This window comes from Prionailurus viverrinus, chromosome A2 (genome assembly GCF_022837055.1).
Source record: "Prionailurus viverrinus isolate Anna chromosome A2, UM_Priviv_1.0, whole genome shotgun sequence".
Taxonomy (NCBI): Eukaryota; Metazoa; Chordata; class Mammalia; order Carnivora; family Felidae; genus Prionailurus; species Prionailurus viverrinus.
The window spans coordinates 156742851-156757974 of record NC_062562.1 but is presented as its reverse complement, the minus strand read 5'-3'; the positions used below and the strand labels follow the sequence as shown (position 1 = coordinate 156757974).

At 41.0% G+C, this 15124-nt stretch overlaps 2 protein-coding genes across 5 annotated transcripts in view; both read right to left on the bottom strand.

Annotated features, from left to right (window-relative positions):
• MGAM (maltase-glucoamylase) overlaps positions 1-15124 on the bottom strand; it is a 224283-nt gene that overhangs the window by 189772 nt on the left and 19387 nt on the right. For all 4 annotated transcript variants that reach the window (XR_007146932.1, XR_007146931.1, XM_047833086.1 and 1 more), the window contains exon 2: positions 1812-1888. The gene's annotated coding sequence lies outside the window, so the exon portion shown is untranslated. The remainder of the gene's footprint in view (positions 1-1811; positions 1889-15124) is intronic.
• LOC125151741 (putative olfactory receptor 9A1) lies at positions 6417-7361 on the bottom strand. The gene has a single exon (XM_047833155.1). It carries the CDS (start codon positions 7359-7361, stop codon positions 6417-6419), a length of 945 nt encoding a protein of 314 aa, XP_047689111.1.

Here is a 15124-nt window from a genome sequence, read left to right as displayed (position 1 = left end):
CTGAATGTCATGACAAAGTAACCAAAGGCCCAAGTAGAAAAATGTGAAACTCCATCCCTCCTCCCGTACTGTTCTCCCATTTTCTACCTTCAGCTAAACAGAAACTTTACAGAGTATCTGTACTTAAGTAAATACTCATTTGCTAAAAATGAGATATCCTCATAAACAATCACACCTTCCTGGCAATTGAAAGCTAGAGTTTAATTAGTATGACTCAAAGACATTGGAAAAACACACAATAATTTTACTTCTTTTATTTTTTTTTCAATATATGAAATTTATTGTCAAATTGGTTTCCATACAACACCCAGTGCTCATCCCAAAAGGTGCCCTCCTCAATACCCATCCCTCACCCTCCCCTCCCTCCCACCCCCCATCAATCCTCAGTTTGTTCTCAGTTTTTAAAAGTCTCTTATGCTTTTATTTTTAAATTGATAATATAGAATTTCATTGGTAATACATTCTCATGAAACACACACCAAAACAATATAAAAGGTTATTCAATAAGAAATACTTCTTTCACTCCTAATCCTAATAGCCCAGTTGGTAATCAGTTACCTACCTTGACTTCCAGACTTTTCCTCATGTAATTATGCAAATATGAATAATTTGATATACATATATGCTGTGACCTGATTACCATAATAAATTTAGTTAGCACATCTGTCCCCTCACAAAATTACTTTTTATTTCATGGTGAGGACATTTAATATCTATTCTATTAGTAACTTTCAAGTATACAATGTAGCATAGTTCTGTAGTCACCATGCTGTACATTAGATCCACAAACTTACCTATCTTACAACTGGGAGTTATAACTTATAAGAGTTACAAGCAACATCTCAAAATTTCCCCCATTCCCCAGCCTCTAGTAACCACCAGTCTACTCTCTATTCCTAGGAGTTTGGCTTTTTTAGATTCCACATATAAGGGAAAATATACAATATTTGTCTTCCTCTGTCTGATCTAGTTCCCTTGGCATAATGCCCTCAAGATTTATCCATGTTACTATTTTGCTATTCATGTTGTTAGCAAATGACAGGATTTTCTTCTTTTTTATGGTTGAATAATATTTCATTTCTCATTAATGGATCAGATTAAATTAGTGACTGGCTTCAGGAGAAAAAGACCTACTATCAGCCAGGCTAGGCTACTGATTCTGAGTGATTCTAGTGATTCAGAGGCTTTCTCAGGACTTGTATGGATACACTTGTTTCTTGAGCCCTCTCTTGGTGAATTCTTTTTTAAATTTTTTTTTCAACGTTTATTTATTTTTTTGGGACAGAGAGAGACAGAGCATGAACGGGGGAGGGGCAGAGAGAGAGGGAGACACAGAATCGGAAACAGGCTCCAGGTTCTGAGCCATCAGCCCAGAGCCTGACGCGGGGCTCGAACTCACGGACCGCGAGATCGTGACCTGGCTGAAGTCGGACGCTTAACCGACTGCGCCACCCAGGCGCCCCTCTCTTGGTGAATTCTTAAGCTTGTTTGTCTTCTAGATCATGTAATGCACCAGGCCAGGTGCTGAAAACCTCCCTTTAGCTTTCCCAAAGGAAAGAGCTAATGCTCACATTTGTGGTCCTCTCTTTGGCCTACAGATTCCGGGTGAGTTTCTGGGCATGTTCAATAGCCTGTGCCCAAAGCTCATCCAAGCTGCCTTTGGGTCTGGGCACCAGGGTGAGGTACATTAGATGCTGGGGGATCTGCAGCCAAGGCAGTGGCTGCACCAGTGGCTGGTGTGTGGGTGTTTTCATCTGACCAAAGTGACAATGAAGTATGAAGCTGGAATAAAAACATCCAAAATAGCTTACCTTTTATGAGTTCTCTGTTAGAGGGATGCTGGAAAATCTGCCCCATCAAAACTTAGAAGCACACCAAGCAAGAAGACCTATGGAGCACAAAGCACAAGGAATAATTTATTGTTAGGTTTATGGTATGTGTAGGGGTAAACAAGAAGAAAAAACAGGATGAATATTTGATCAAAATTTAAAAATAAGGTGATTAACTAAAGAAAAAACAACTTGATAAATCACAAAATGTCGGTATATTATTTATATATCCCAGTAGAAAGAGTTGAACACAGTCACCTCTGAAGAGTGTGAAGAGAATCAAAGAGGGGATCAAAGGGTATTGGCACAAAAACAGACACATAGACCAATGGAATGGAATAGAAACCCCAGAACTAGACCCACAAACGTATGGCCAACTAATCTTTGACAAAGCAGGAAAGAACATCCAATGGAAAAAAGAAAGTCTCTTTAACAAATGGTGCTGGGAGAACTGGACAGCAACATGCACAAGATTGAAACTAGACCACTTTCTCACACCATTCACAAAAATAAACTCAAAATGGATAAAGGACCTGAATGTGAGATAGGAAACCATCAAAACCTTAGAGGAGAAAGCAGGAAAAGACCTCTCTGACCTCAGCCGCAGCAATTTCTTACTTGACATCCCCAAAGGCAAGGGAATTAAAAGCAAAAATGAACCACTGGGACCTTATGAAGATAAAAAGCTTCTGCACAGCAAAGGAAACAACCAACAAAACTAAAAGGCAACCAACGGAATGGGAAAAGATATTTGCAAATGACATATCAGACAAAGGGCTAGTATCCAAAATCTATAAAGAGCTCACCAAACTCCACACCCGAAAAACAAATAATCCAGTGAAGAAATGGGCAGAAGACATGAATAGACACTTCTCTAAAGAAGACATCCAGATGGCCAACAGGCACATGAAAAGATGCTCAACATCACTCCTCATCAGGGAAATACAAATCAAAACCACACTCAGATATCACCTCACACCAGTCAGAGTGGCCAAAATGAACAAATCAGGAGACTATAGATGCTGGAGAGGATGTGGAGAAACGGGAACCCTCTTGCACTCTTGGTGGGAATGCAAATTGGTGCAGCTGCTCTGGAAAGCAGTGTGGAGGTTCCTCAAAAAATTAAAAATAGACCTACTCTATGACCCAGCAATAGCACTGCTAGGAATTTACCCAAGGGATACAGGAGTACTGATGCATAGGGGCACTTGTACCCCCAATGTTGATAGCAGGACTCTCAACAATAGCCAAATTGTGGAAAGAGCCTAAATGTCCATCAACTGATGAACGGATAAAGAAATTGTGGTTTATATACACAATGGAGTACTACGTGACAATGAGAAAGAACGAAATATGGCCCTTTGTAGCAATGTGGATGGAACTGGAGAGTGTTATGCTAAGTGAAATAAGCCATACAGAGAAAGACAGATACCATATGGTTTCACTCTTATGTGGATCCTGAGAAACTTAACAGAAACCCATGGGGGAGGGGAAGGAAAAAAAGAAAAAAAGAGGTTAGAGTGGAAGAGAGCCAAAGCATAAGAGACTCTTAAAAACTGAGAACAAACTGAGGGTTGATGGGGCTGGGAGGGAGGGGAGGGTGGGTGATGGGTATTGAGGAGGGCACCTTTTGGGATGAGCACTGGGTGTTGTATGGAAACCAATTTGACAATAAACTTCATATATTGAAAAAAATAAAAATAAAAAAATAAAAAATAAAAAATTGAAAAAAAAAGGGGATCAAAGCTCTGATGATTCATCATAAAAAATCATTTAGAATTATTTAATATTTTTTTCTTTTCTATTGTGGTAAAAAATATATAACACAATTTTGCCATTTTTAACCATCTTAAGTGTACAATTCAGTAGCATTAAGTCCACTTACATTGTTGTGCGACCATCACCACCCTCCATCTCCAGAACACTTTACCATCCTAAGGTGACTCTTGGCCGCCATTAATTAGTAACTCCCATTTCCCCCTTCCCCAACCCCTGCTGCTCACTATTCTACTTTCTGTCTCTAGGAACTGGACTATTCTAAGTACCTCACATAAACAGAATCATACATTTTCCCTTTTATATTCACTTTCTTTCATTTAGCAATATTTTCAAGGGTCATCTATATAACAGCATGTATCAGAATTTCATTGTTTTTTAAGTCTGAATAAAATTCCATTGTATGCATATACCACCTTTTGTTTACACATTCATCTGTTTCCTCATCTGTGGAGAGGCTTTTGGGTCACTTCCACTTTTTGGCAATTGAAAGGAATGCTGCTATGATTGTGAATAAAGCTTCTGTTTCCTCTTGCTTTGGAGTCTTAAGAATTATTAATACCAAGTTATATGAATGTTTCAGTATAAAAGCAAGTGTTCACATACAGCATGTGAACAGGAAAATCTCCAGGGTTGGGGCAGCGGCCCTGATTCAGAATCTATAATAAGGAACACAGTTTCTGACTACTGGTGGTGCCCCTGAGAGGGACAGATGACATCAGGCACAGTGCTCAAAAACAATACTGGCTCATTGGACTGGAGGGATGGAGGTTGCAGGAAAAATGGAGGAGGACTCTAATAGACTAGGATGGCCTGATACATGTAAATAGCCTCTGAGGAGTTGTAAAGCCTATGAGACACTTCTGTACAATGGTACCGACACAATATAAAGGTATAAAATGTAAAGGTCAAGCCATTGGTGTGTGCCAGTGAAAGATTCAGGAGCAAGCCTAATGTCACAGAAGAAAGACAAATATTTGCCTACGTTTGAAAAGAGCCATAGAGAACAAGTACGTGAGAGGGAGGAAAGAACAGGGATTGACCTCTTACCATCAAAGAACTCCTACTCAACCCCATGGTCAGGCAGAAAATTTACAATCATATACAAATGCAAGGAGTCCTAGATCTCAGGGTTTTAATAATCTAACTATAGATTGAACACAGTCCCAATCAATAGCCCAGCAAGCATTTTGTAGATATCTACAAACTGACTCCTAAATTTATATGGAAAGAGAATGACAAGAGAATAGCCAAAATAGTTATGAAAAAGAGTCATTTTTCATATCATTTATTTATATCATATATTAATCAACCCACCTACATACATATAATCTTCTAATATGCGTGCACACTGATGCACCAATTTGAATCCAGTGCCACATGGCTAATTCTAGCCTTCTCCTCTTGCTTCTCTGTAACATACCCATCTACAGTGACAGACCTGGCTCCCACCAGTTGTTATCTTTATTTGTTCACCTGTAGTATACAGGTATAGCAATTGCAGAATTGTTAACTCATACTCTCAGTGGGAAACAACTTTATTAACAATACTATTATGATCATGCTCAGTTCCACTCTTAGTCTTACAGATTCCAGTCAAAACACTATTTTTCAGTTATGTATGTCACATTCTTTTTTCCCAGTCCCTTCAGTGAGTTCACAACATACATGTATAATGTTGGGAAGGAAGTTTCATGTGCACAGTCTTTTGACCCCTGCTTAGCCACATAAGAATGGCAGAAATATTGACAATGGTGGTGTGAAAGGAGAGAGGGCCAGGATGGGACAATAAAGGAATTGAGATGCGGACGAGGAAACTCACTGTAGAGTTGGAAGACAGCTTGGCAAAGTTGGTCCTTGTGAGAGGGGGAGGAGGAAGGGAACCCAGAAATGTAGCTGAGAGAGAAGGGAGATGGAATGCCCTGTGTCAGGATTGACCAGTGTGAGGACTATGGGGAGAAGTGACCAGGAGCTGCCATTTTTATGCCCTCCATGCACACCTGCTTCAGCCCAGGGACACAGCAAGATCAGCTCACCCTTGTCACTTCAATTCCCAAAACTAGCCAGTTCCCCTCCCACATTTGGGGCTGGTGTTATAATGAGAGTCAATGACAGATTAGAAAATACTTCTTTCCAAAACCCTCCCTCTTCACTCTGAGAAAGTCTACCAATTGTAGATGTGCCTGAATTAACACACATTTAGCCCTGAGGTTGGGAGGTGTCAGGACTATGGAGTGAGTTCACTCTCACAACTGTCAGTTGAGAACCACAGGGAGGTACTGTCCCTGTTGAACGTTGGAGCAGGAACCTCAGGAAAAGGTTGTACATGAGGCTGGGCTTGTCACTTACAGAAGAAACAGAAGGTCTTTAGGCAGTGAAAATATCATCAAATCACAGGACAAAATATGGGAAAATGACCCTAGTACCTAGAATCAAACACATAGCTCAGCGACCATGGAGTGAATTATGCTTTTCCTTGCTTTTCCCAGTCAGAGTTCAGAGTTCTAAAAAAAACCCATATTCTGTACATTTACACCTGTTAAATTTATATTGTAAGATGTATCATAAGTATAGAAGAGTGTATAAACATATATATCCAGTTAAAAAATAATAATGTGATCTCCCATGTAGGAATCATCTAATTATAAATTGGAGAACCAGCCATGTTTTAAAATTCCTATGAAAAATTTTTAGAATTCCTTTGTGCATCACAAACTATTTGATGATTAAAATGATCATTTCAGGTTGAATTAGTGTTTTAAGATTACTCAGGTCCATGATGATGAGTTCATTATGGTCCTTAGGACACAGCTAATCCTTGAGGAGTTGATAGCAGCGTTTCATGACATCTCGAAAGGCCTCTATGAATTTGTCATTCCGGAGGGTGAAGATGAATGGGTTCAGGAAAGGGGTCACCACTAAAACCATCAGTGACGCTACCCTGTTGTACTCAGCTGCCTGCGTTTGCTTGGGTTTCACATAGAGGAACAAGCAGGTACCATAGCCAATCACAACAAAGGTGAAGTGAGAGGCACAAGTAGAGAAAGCTTTCCTCCGGCCCGAGGCTGAGGGGATCTTGAGAATGGTAGAGATGATGTAGGTGTAGGAGATGATTGTAGGGATCATAGAACCAACAATAATGAATACAGCCATTAAAAAAAGGATAAACTCTGTGAAAAGGCTATCATCACAGGATAGTTTGAGCAGTTGCCCTCGGTCACATAAAAAATGGTCTATCACATTTGATTTGCAGAAGGTAAGCTGAAATGTGGCATAGACTGGCCAGATTTGAAATAGGAACCCAAACACCCATGACACAATGACCACCCAGATGCAGGTGTGGCTGTCCATAATGATGTTGTACCTCAAAGGGTTACAGACAGCCACATAACGGTCCACAGCCATTGCTCCAATTAATACTAACTCCGACGTACCCAAAGAAAGGTACAAATATAATTGTGCACTACAGGCTGTCAAAGACATTGCCTGCATCCCTGGAAGCAGCAGCCCCCAGAGCATTAAGGGGACAGCAACTGATGTGATCAGGATCTCTAGGACTGAGAGGTGGCCAAGGAAGAAATACATGGGGGACTGCAGACGTTTATCAACACAGACAATCACAATGATGACCATGTTCCCCATGACTGTCACTGAGTAGAGAAAGAAGAAAGTGGAAAAAAGAATATCGTGTAGTTCTCTGGAGCCATGGAAGCCAAGTAGATAAAATTCAGTGGCGCTAGAATAATTCTTCAACATTTAGTCTTGTGCTCTTGTTCTTTATGGAATCTAGGGAACAAAGGAGAGTTCACAGCCTTCTAATTTCACAGGACTAAAGCTATTCCCAGGTGGAGGACATATCATCTCTGCTCTTAGGCTGCATCATGACCAAGTGGGTTCATCTTCCACTATTTGCTGTCCAAGGTTGATGTTGAATGTTTTATGAAGAAAATACATATGAAAATAAACATATATATGCAAGAAGATGAGCAGTAGTCACTAACACCACAGCCTAGGCTTGAAAGCCCACCCACCCCTGTAGGCACTCTTGTCTTTCAATTCATCATCATCCTGCCTCCATCTCTGCTCTGACCTGCCACCCTGTCCAGTTCCCTGACAACAGTGTGTTCATTTATGCCACCAATGCTTCCACCCTAAATGCCCTACAATTTCTTCTCTGCCTCTTATGTCCATGTCCTACAAAATCTTACCAATCCCACCCAGATATGTTTACATATTTCTTTCATCTCCTCTGAATGTGGGCTCCATTTAACTTCTGTTCACTTACAGTTCTTGCTTCGGCTACCTGTATCATCATTTCAGCCCATCAGTAGAGCCAGCTGGCAGGGTGGTGGGTCTACCCAGAAAACTGTCATAAGATAACAGCTATTTTGAAACAAAGCATGGAGTCTTTCCCTGACTTCTGGGGAGCTGACTCCCTGAAGTGGATTATCCACTTTTTTCCTCCTTATTCTTATCATGAATGCCATCTCTCTCATTTCGGTGACTGTTCTTCCTGGTAGGAAGAACCTAATTAGCTTCCAGTTGGAAACTTGTAGCTCTGAGATTGTTCCTTCTGCCACCAGAGGACACCAGGGAGTAGGGGTCCAGAGGAGTAAAGAGGGGGCTGGGACTTTTATCCCCAACTCCCATCTGTCCTGTATAATCTCCACCCTGGCACCAGGGGACAAGAAAACAAGCAACACCCTCTGCCTTCCCCATGTCTCAAATCTCTAGTTTCAGCAAGGAGATAAGACCTCCCAAAAGGCAGTCTGTGTCTATTTCCAACCAGCCATGGTCTGCATCCTATAGAGAACCTTGGAGAAATCCCCAGAGATTATCTGCTGTGTCCTCCTGTTTTCTCCAGAGACCTACAAATATGGAAAAGTGTCAGAAAACACCCAAAAGGCTCACACTGATCTGGTCAGTAAATCTGGGCTCCTTCCTTCACACATGCAGGTCATTGCTCAAATGTCTCCAACCCATGGGCCCTCTCCAATCATCCTCTCTAAAACAGCAAAAGTGCCTCACATTTTACCCTCTTATTTGGTGGGATTTTCTTCTTACTGGCTCTCATCAATAGCTGATATTGAAGCACTTTTGTCTTTCTTGTTCACTCTCACATCTCCAGTGCCAAGAACAGAGTCTGACACAGGGTAAGTATGTGCTCTTTTAATATTTATTCAAAACATTTGTTCAAACATGTCAGTGAATGAGCAAAAACTATCCACCCTGATCTGCTTTTCCTCTTGTTATAAAATAGTCTCTCTTCACTCTTTACTAAGGCATTGTCTGGTCAAGCTGTGGTCCTCTCCCTGGAGATCCCCTACACAATGGCCAGGTTACAAAAACAAGAAATAAGGACAAATGAGAGAGCAGAGTCTTAGGTCATAGCAGAGAGCTGTGTCTATCACAAGTACCGAAAAGAGCTGAATATGCTCTCTGCTGTGGAGGGAGGATTTGATTTGAGCTCCTCCATTATGTGGCTCCCCTAGCCTACTGTTCATGCTCCAGGGTAGGTGTCCTCATTTTAGACAGCAATGAAGCCCAGAACTTCCCATGCTGATCCTCTCTTACTCTCCTTTGCAGAGGGGAGCCCCGAGCAGACACTCACCTCTAGAGAAAGAGACTGACCTGGAAAATCCTACAGCTCTCCAGGGATCAGCCCAGGCTACCTCCTGCCTGACTAGGTCAGAGCATGCTCTGTGGCCCAGGGAAAGCTGCTGCTGTCCTCACTCTCAGTGCAAGAGAAAACTGTCTTCATATGGACACTTAAGGAAAAGTCCAGTGATAACAGTGCTGTGGAAGCCCTATTGTCTCCTCTGTCTCTCTCTCCTTCTTTCCTTCTACTGTCTGTCCCCAAGGGGAGTTATTCTCTAAGAAACTACATTTGTCAAGTTCAGAGAAACCCTGGGGATGCAGTCAAGGAAAAGCCAGAAAAACTTTCACCCTTCCCTCCTGAGGCTAATCAAGTTTTTAGAACATGGGCAAGTTTTGTGTAATGATGTAGGTCATTACAAACTTGGAATCTCCTAGTCAGGAGTTTCTGAACACCCAGGCTGCCTTGTACCCAGACCTCAAGTCCTGGTAATCATCAGATAGTCTGAGCCCTAAACAGCCAACCCCTGCTCTGTTTTGTGCCACTACCTCATTCCAATTAGTCCCGCGAGAGGCTGAGCGACCCGTAAGCAGAAAACACCGCAAATGATTTCAAGACACTTGCCGAAAACCAAGTGGCCAACAAATAGCTCTGTGCTGACAGTTCAGAGCCTGGACCCTGCTTCAGATTCTGTGTCTCCTTCTCTCTCTGCCCCTCCCCCACTTGTGCTCTGTCTTTATCAAAAATAAATAAATGTGTAAAAAAAATTTTTTAATAAAAATTTTAAAAAAATGTTCACAGCGGTTTAATTCATTATAACAACTGACACAAAATATCATTCTCATCAATAAGAGAATGATAGTCATTCCTCCTCATTCACAGATTCCATACTTGTAAATTCATCTACTCGCTGAAGTTTATTTTTAACTGCAAAATCAGTGTTTGCGGCACTTGCAAGGTCATTTGTTTTAAGCCATACATTTTATATCTGTGGTCCTAAAATCTGGAACTTTCCCAGTTCAATTCTTCTTAATGACAATAAAGTCTTGTCTCTTCCAGCTGTTGGGGGGGGGGGGGTGGTGGAAGGTCCATAGAGCGAACTGGGTAGCCTGGGTAGCCAGCCGACACGGAGAGCTCCCAGGATGTGGCACTTGCCATTTTAAAACTGGGACAGCCCTGGGGTGCCTGGGTGGCTCAGTAGGTTGAGCGTGACTTCGGCTTGGGTTATGATCTTGCAGCTCACGGGTTCAAGCCCCATGTCAGGCTCTGTGCTGACAGCTCAGAAGCCTGGAGCCTGCTTCAGATTTTGTGTCTCCCTCCCTCTGCCCCTTCTCCACTCATGCTCTGTCTCTCTCTCTCTCAAAGATGAATAAATGTTAAAAAAAATTGTTTTAATAAAAAAATAAAACTGAGACAGCCCTTGGCAAAGTGAGATAAGCAGCACCCCGCCTGTGAAACAGATATTTCCTTGGCTACTCAGAAAATGCAAGGGACTGTTGGTGCCCAATGGCTGTATAAACAAACTTTTAACCAATACCCCCATTTCAATTCCTCACCCTCACCTTCCATGGTAGATCCTTTTAACAGTTCTGTTGAGGAAATGCAATTGCTGGGGCGGGCGGGGGGGGGGGGGGGTGCTGCTGTTATTGTTTCCTTTGCAAAAACTTGATTTGTATTACATAGTCTTGTTACCTTGGAAACACTTCTCTCTGCTTCCCCTCATCAAAAATAATTCACAAAATATCATCCATTGTACCATTTTCCACATTCTCTTTGCCCCTGTTAATTACCTTATTTTTTTGTATTCTCATAATGCCTCTTAATATAGTTAGGGGAGGAAGGGAAATTGGATGATCAGTTGATCATAAACAGAAAGTCAGGCTACTTATTTCTTCTTTTCTCTAGAACTTAACCATAGCATCTTAAAGGAAGGGTTAGTTGTCTGCTTGTCAGTTACCTTGGTCCTCCCCGATGCTTTCTCCCCTATCTTCTGGCCCTGGACTTATTCTCTTTAATTTTTATTTATTTATTTTGAGAGAGAAAGAGAGAGGGGTGGGGGAGAGAAAGAGAGGAGAGAGAGAATTCCAAGCAGACTCTGTCAGTGCAGAGCCTGCCGTGGGGCTCAATCTCACAAACCATGACATCATGTCCTAAGCCAAAATCAAGAATCAGAAGCTTCACTGACTGAGCCACCCAGGCACCACTGGCCCTGGACTTATTAGGGCATTCATATAGAGTAAACATGGTCCAATGTGGACTAGGGGAAGAATGAACTAGGGCTGTGTTTTGGTGAAGAGAGAGGAATAAGGGTCGAAAAAAGGGCAGATTTAGGAGAGATGCCTTCTCTGAGCTCTCTCTTTTGCTTAGGGAGTCATGGGGAGGATGCTTGTTTGAATAGCTCAGATCACAGAGCCTTGGAAAATATCCTGTTTTCTTGGTCTAGACTGAGCTTGGAAAAAGGGTCAGGATTAGGAAAGTAGAAAAAAGAACAGTTATAAATAGGTCCTAAATAGCTCAAGGAACCAAGCTAGGTCACTTCCGAAGTTAATGCCATTTCACTATAACTGGACAAGAGGCACCCCTCACAATCTGTAACACAGATCTCACAGAGCAGGGCTACCCTCTGATCAAGGTTGCTGGTGTCGCACTGGAGGTGGAGAGACTGGTTACACTCCAGTGTGTGGGCACGTGCATGCATGAGTACACATGAACACATCATAGAAACACAACTTATGGATGTCGATCTCTAGCAAATATATAACTGTTTAACCCTTAATTAAGAGGTGTCTCCAAGTGACACTGGACAGTAAGGTGGAGATTTCTCCATCTTTGAGCATGTGTAAGTGTTGGAAATCATCTCTAAACTAGGAAAACATTTTTCTCCACCTGAAAAGTTTTTTTTGTACTGGCTCACAAGGGACTAATTAATTTCCTCACTTGAAAACTTTGTAAGGCATGAAAGCAATTATCTCCTTCCTAGATGGCATTCACCTTCACTCAGCTCCTACTAATATATCAGGGCACAAAATCACTCAGAATTTTATCTTCAGGGACTCTCCACTGCAACTCTCCACCCACTTAATCATGCCTCTCCTCCCATCACAAATCAACCACAGAAAGTTCTTTTTTTTTTTTTCTTACTCTTCCCTTCTAAAGTGATTTAATTGTTGACTTCTGGGTTTTAGGAACTTGGTTTAGGAAAAAGTAATTACCCCAGCATCACCACCATCACAGAGGAACAACCCTGTCTCAGGTTTAAATTTTAAAAATGAGGGGATGCCTAGGTGGCTCAGTTGGTTGGGTGTCTGACCTTGACTCAGGTCATGATCTCACAGCTCATAGGTTTGAGCTCCACGTCAGGCTCTGTGCTGACAGCTCAGAGCCTGCAGCCTGCTTCAGATTCTGTGTCTCCCTCTCTCTCTGCCCCTCCCCTGCTCACATGCTGTCTCTCTTTCTCTCAAAAATGAATAAACATCAAAAAAAATTTTTTTTAATTTTTAAATGAGGTTATTTATAAAATAAAATTTATCAGGCCATTATTAGATATTTTCCTAACCTTGGGGCCTGGAGGACCCTGCTAAAGGACCCTGCTAATATTTAATGAAGTATTTGCCATTAATTTCTAAAGACCTTTTTCCTTGGTAACTATTTTCCATATCCCATTTCTGGGGATAGAGTTCTGAGGGTTAGAACCTGAGAATGCTTGACTTGCTATTTGTCTTTCTCTGACTTACTTTACTTAGCATAATATACTCTAGTTCCATCCATGTTGTTACAAATGGCAAGATTTCATTCTTTCTGATCACTGAGCAATATTCCATTGATTATATACACCACATCTTCTTTATCCATTCATCACTCGATGGACATTTGGGCTCTTTCCATACTTTGGCTATTGTTGGTAGGGTTGCTATAAACATTGGGGTGTGTGTAGCCCTTTGATTTACCATTTTTGTATCCCCTGGATAAATATCTAGTAGTGCAATTCCTGGATTATGGGGTAGTTCTATTTTTAATTTTTTGAGGAACCTCCATACTGTTTTCCACAGTGGCTGCATCAGTTTGCATTCCCACCAACAGTGCAAAAGCGTTCCTCTTTCTCCGCATCCTGGCCAACATCTGTTGTTTCCTGAGTTGTTCATTTAAGCCACTCAATATATTTTAACACTTACAGCACATCTCAATGCGGACTAAACACATTTCAACTGCCCAAAAGATAGTGGTAATAGCTACAAAAGGTAGTAGTATAATGTGGGTACAATCTTTTAAGAACAAATTCATTTTTACCTTCTCCAACGTCCACAACAATCTCTTCCTCCACTAAGTCAGTCAGAGAAAGACAAATATCATATGATTTCACTCATATATGGAATTTATGAAACACAACAGATGAACATAGGGAAGAAAAAATATGATAAAAACAGAGAGGGAGGCAAACCATAAGAGACTCTTAGATACAGAGAACAACTAGAGGGTTGCTGGTGGGGTGTTGGGTGGGAGGATGGGCTAGATGGGCAATGGGTATTAAGGAGGGCACTTGTTGGAATGAGCCAGGTGTTATAAATAAGTGATGAGTCACTGGGTTCTACCCTGAAACTAATACTACACCTTATGTTAACTAACTTGAATTTAAATAAATTTTAAAAAATAAAATAAAAGGAACTCTTGACTTGAATAGGCTATACCAAACCTTTCAATTTCCATAACCTCATTAGGATTGGAAGAAAGGGTGTCTTGAAAATTGGGAAAAAATCTGTCCTGGAAAGATTGAGCCATAGATTCTTTGGCGTCCTTACACTTTCTCTTGATTTAACAGGGACCATGGGTGTATGTAATATAATGTGAGCAACTCTGGGATGGGGTTTGCAGTGAGGCATCTAGCAGCTTGCTAGATGGAATCCTTGGATTCGTTTCACAGTGTCTCTTTTAAAACCCAAAGAGCAGAGTTGATTTTTCAATTCCTTATCTGACTGATTGGTGAGCACAGCACAGCACAGCACAGAGACTACTTATGTCATCTATTCACTACTCTTCCGCAAGAGTAGCCTAAAATGGCTTGCTGGGGTTTCGTCTTGTGGATCACGATGCTTCCCATATGCTTCACCTGCATCCTGGTTAGCGATGGTACCTACTATGCTCACAGTGCAGAGCAAAAACTTTATGTTGAATAAGGACATTCTCCTACGTAACAAGAATCCCATTATCACATATGAGAAAACTAACCTTAATTCAGTAATATAAAATGTATAGTCCATATTGAAATTTTCCAAAATTTCCCCCAATATATTTATACCTTTTTTTTTTAAATCAAAGATCCTCTTAAGGTTCGTTTGATTATTTTGTCTTTTTAATTTGTTTTAATTGATCACATTTTCTCTGATAATTTCTAGCTTTTTATTTTATTTTAGGTTTTTGTTGTCATTGTTGTCCTTTGCTTCCTCTTCCCAATATCACTTATTTTCACAAAATATAGTCCTCCTTGAGTACCCTGTAATTCAGTCTTTGGTTGAGATGATTTTGACTTTTTTCAACTTCTTGAATTTACTTAATAGTTCTTCACAATCTGTTTTCTTGTCCATTTCTATTCTGAGGGTTGTTTAAGTTTTCTAATTTCCAGTGTTGTTTCATATTTGTAAATGCCTCTGAATTATGATTAATTCATGTTGAAAATTTATTTTACAGAAGCAGCATTGCCAGTTAGAGTACAGTGATTATACACAGTTCTTTTGGTCTTTAGCCCTGGAGTTTTTAGTCAAAATACTGTTTTCCAAAGTTGCATAGGACTTGCTTAGAACTATGCTGATATCCAAAGTTTCCTTGGTCCTTTTACACCAACCTCTTCAGTAAGCCCGTATCACACATTCATATCACAGTAAATTCTTTTGTCTGCATTCCGTCCTGGGATCCCCCAAACTCCTGGTTG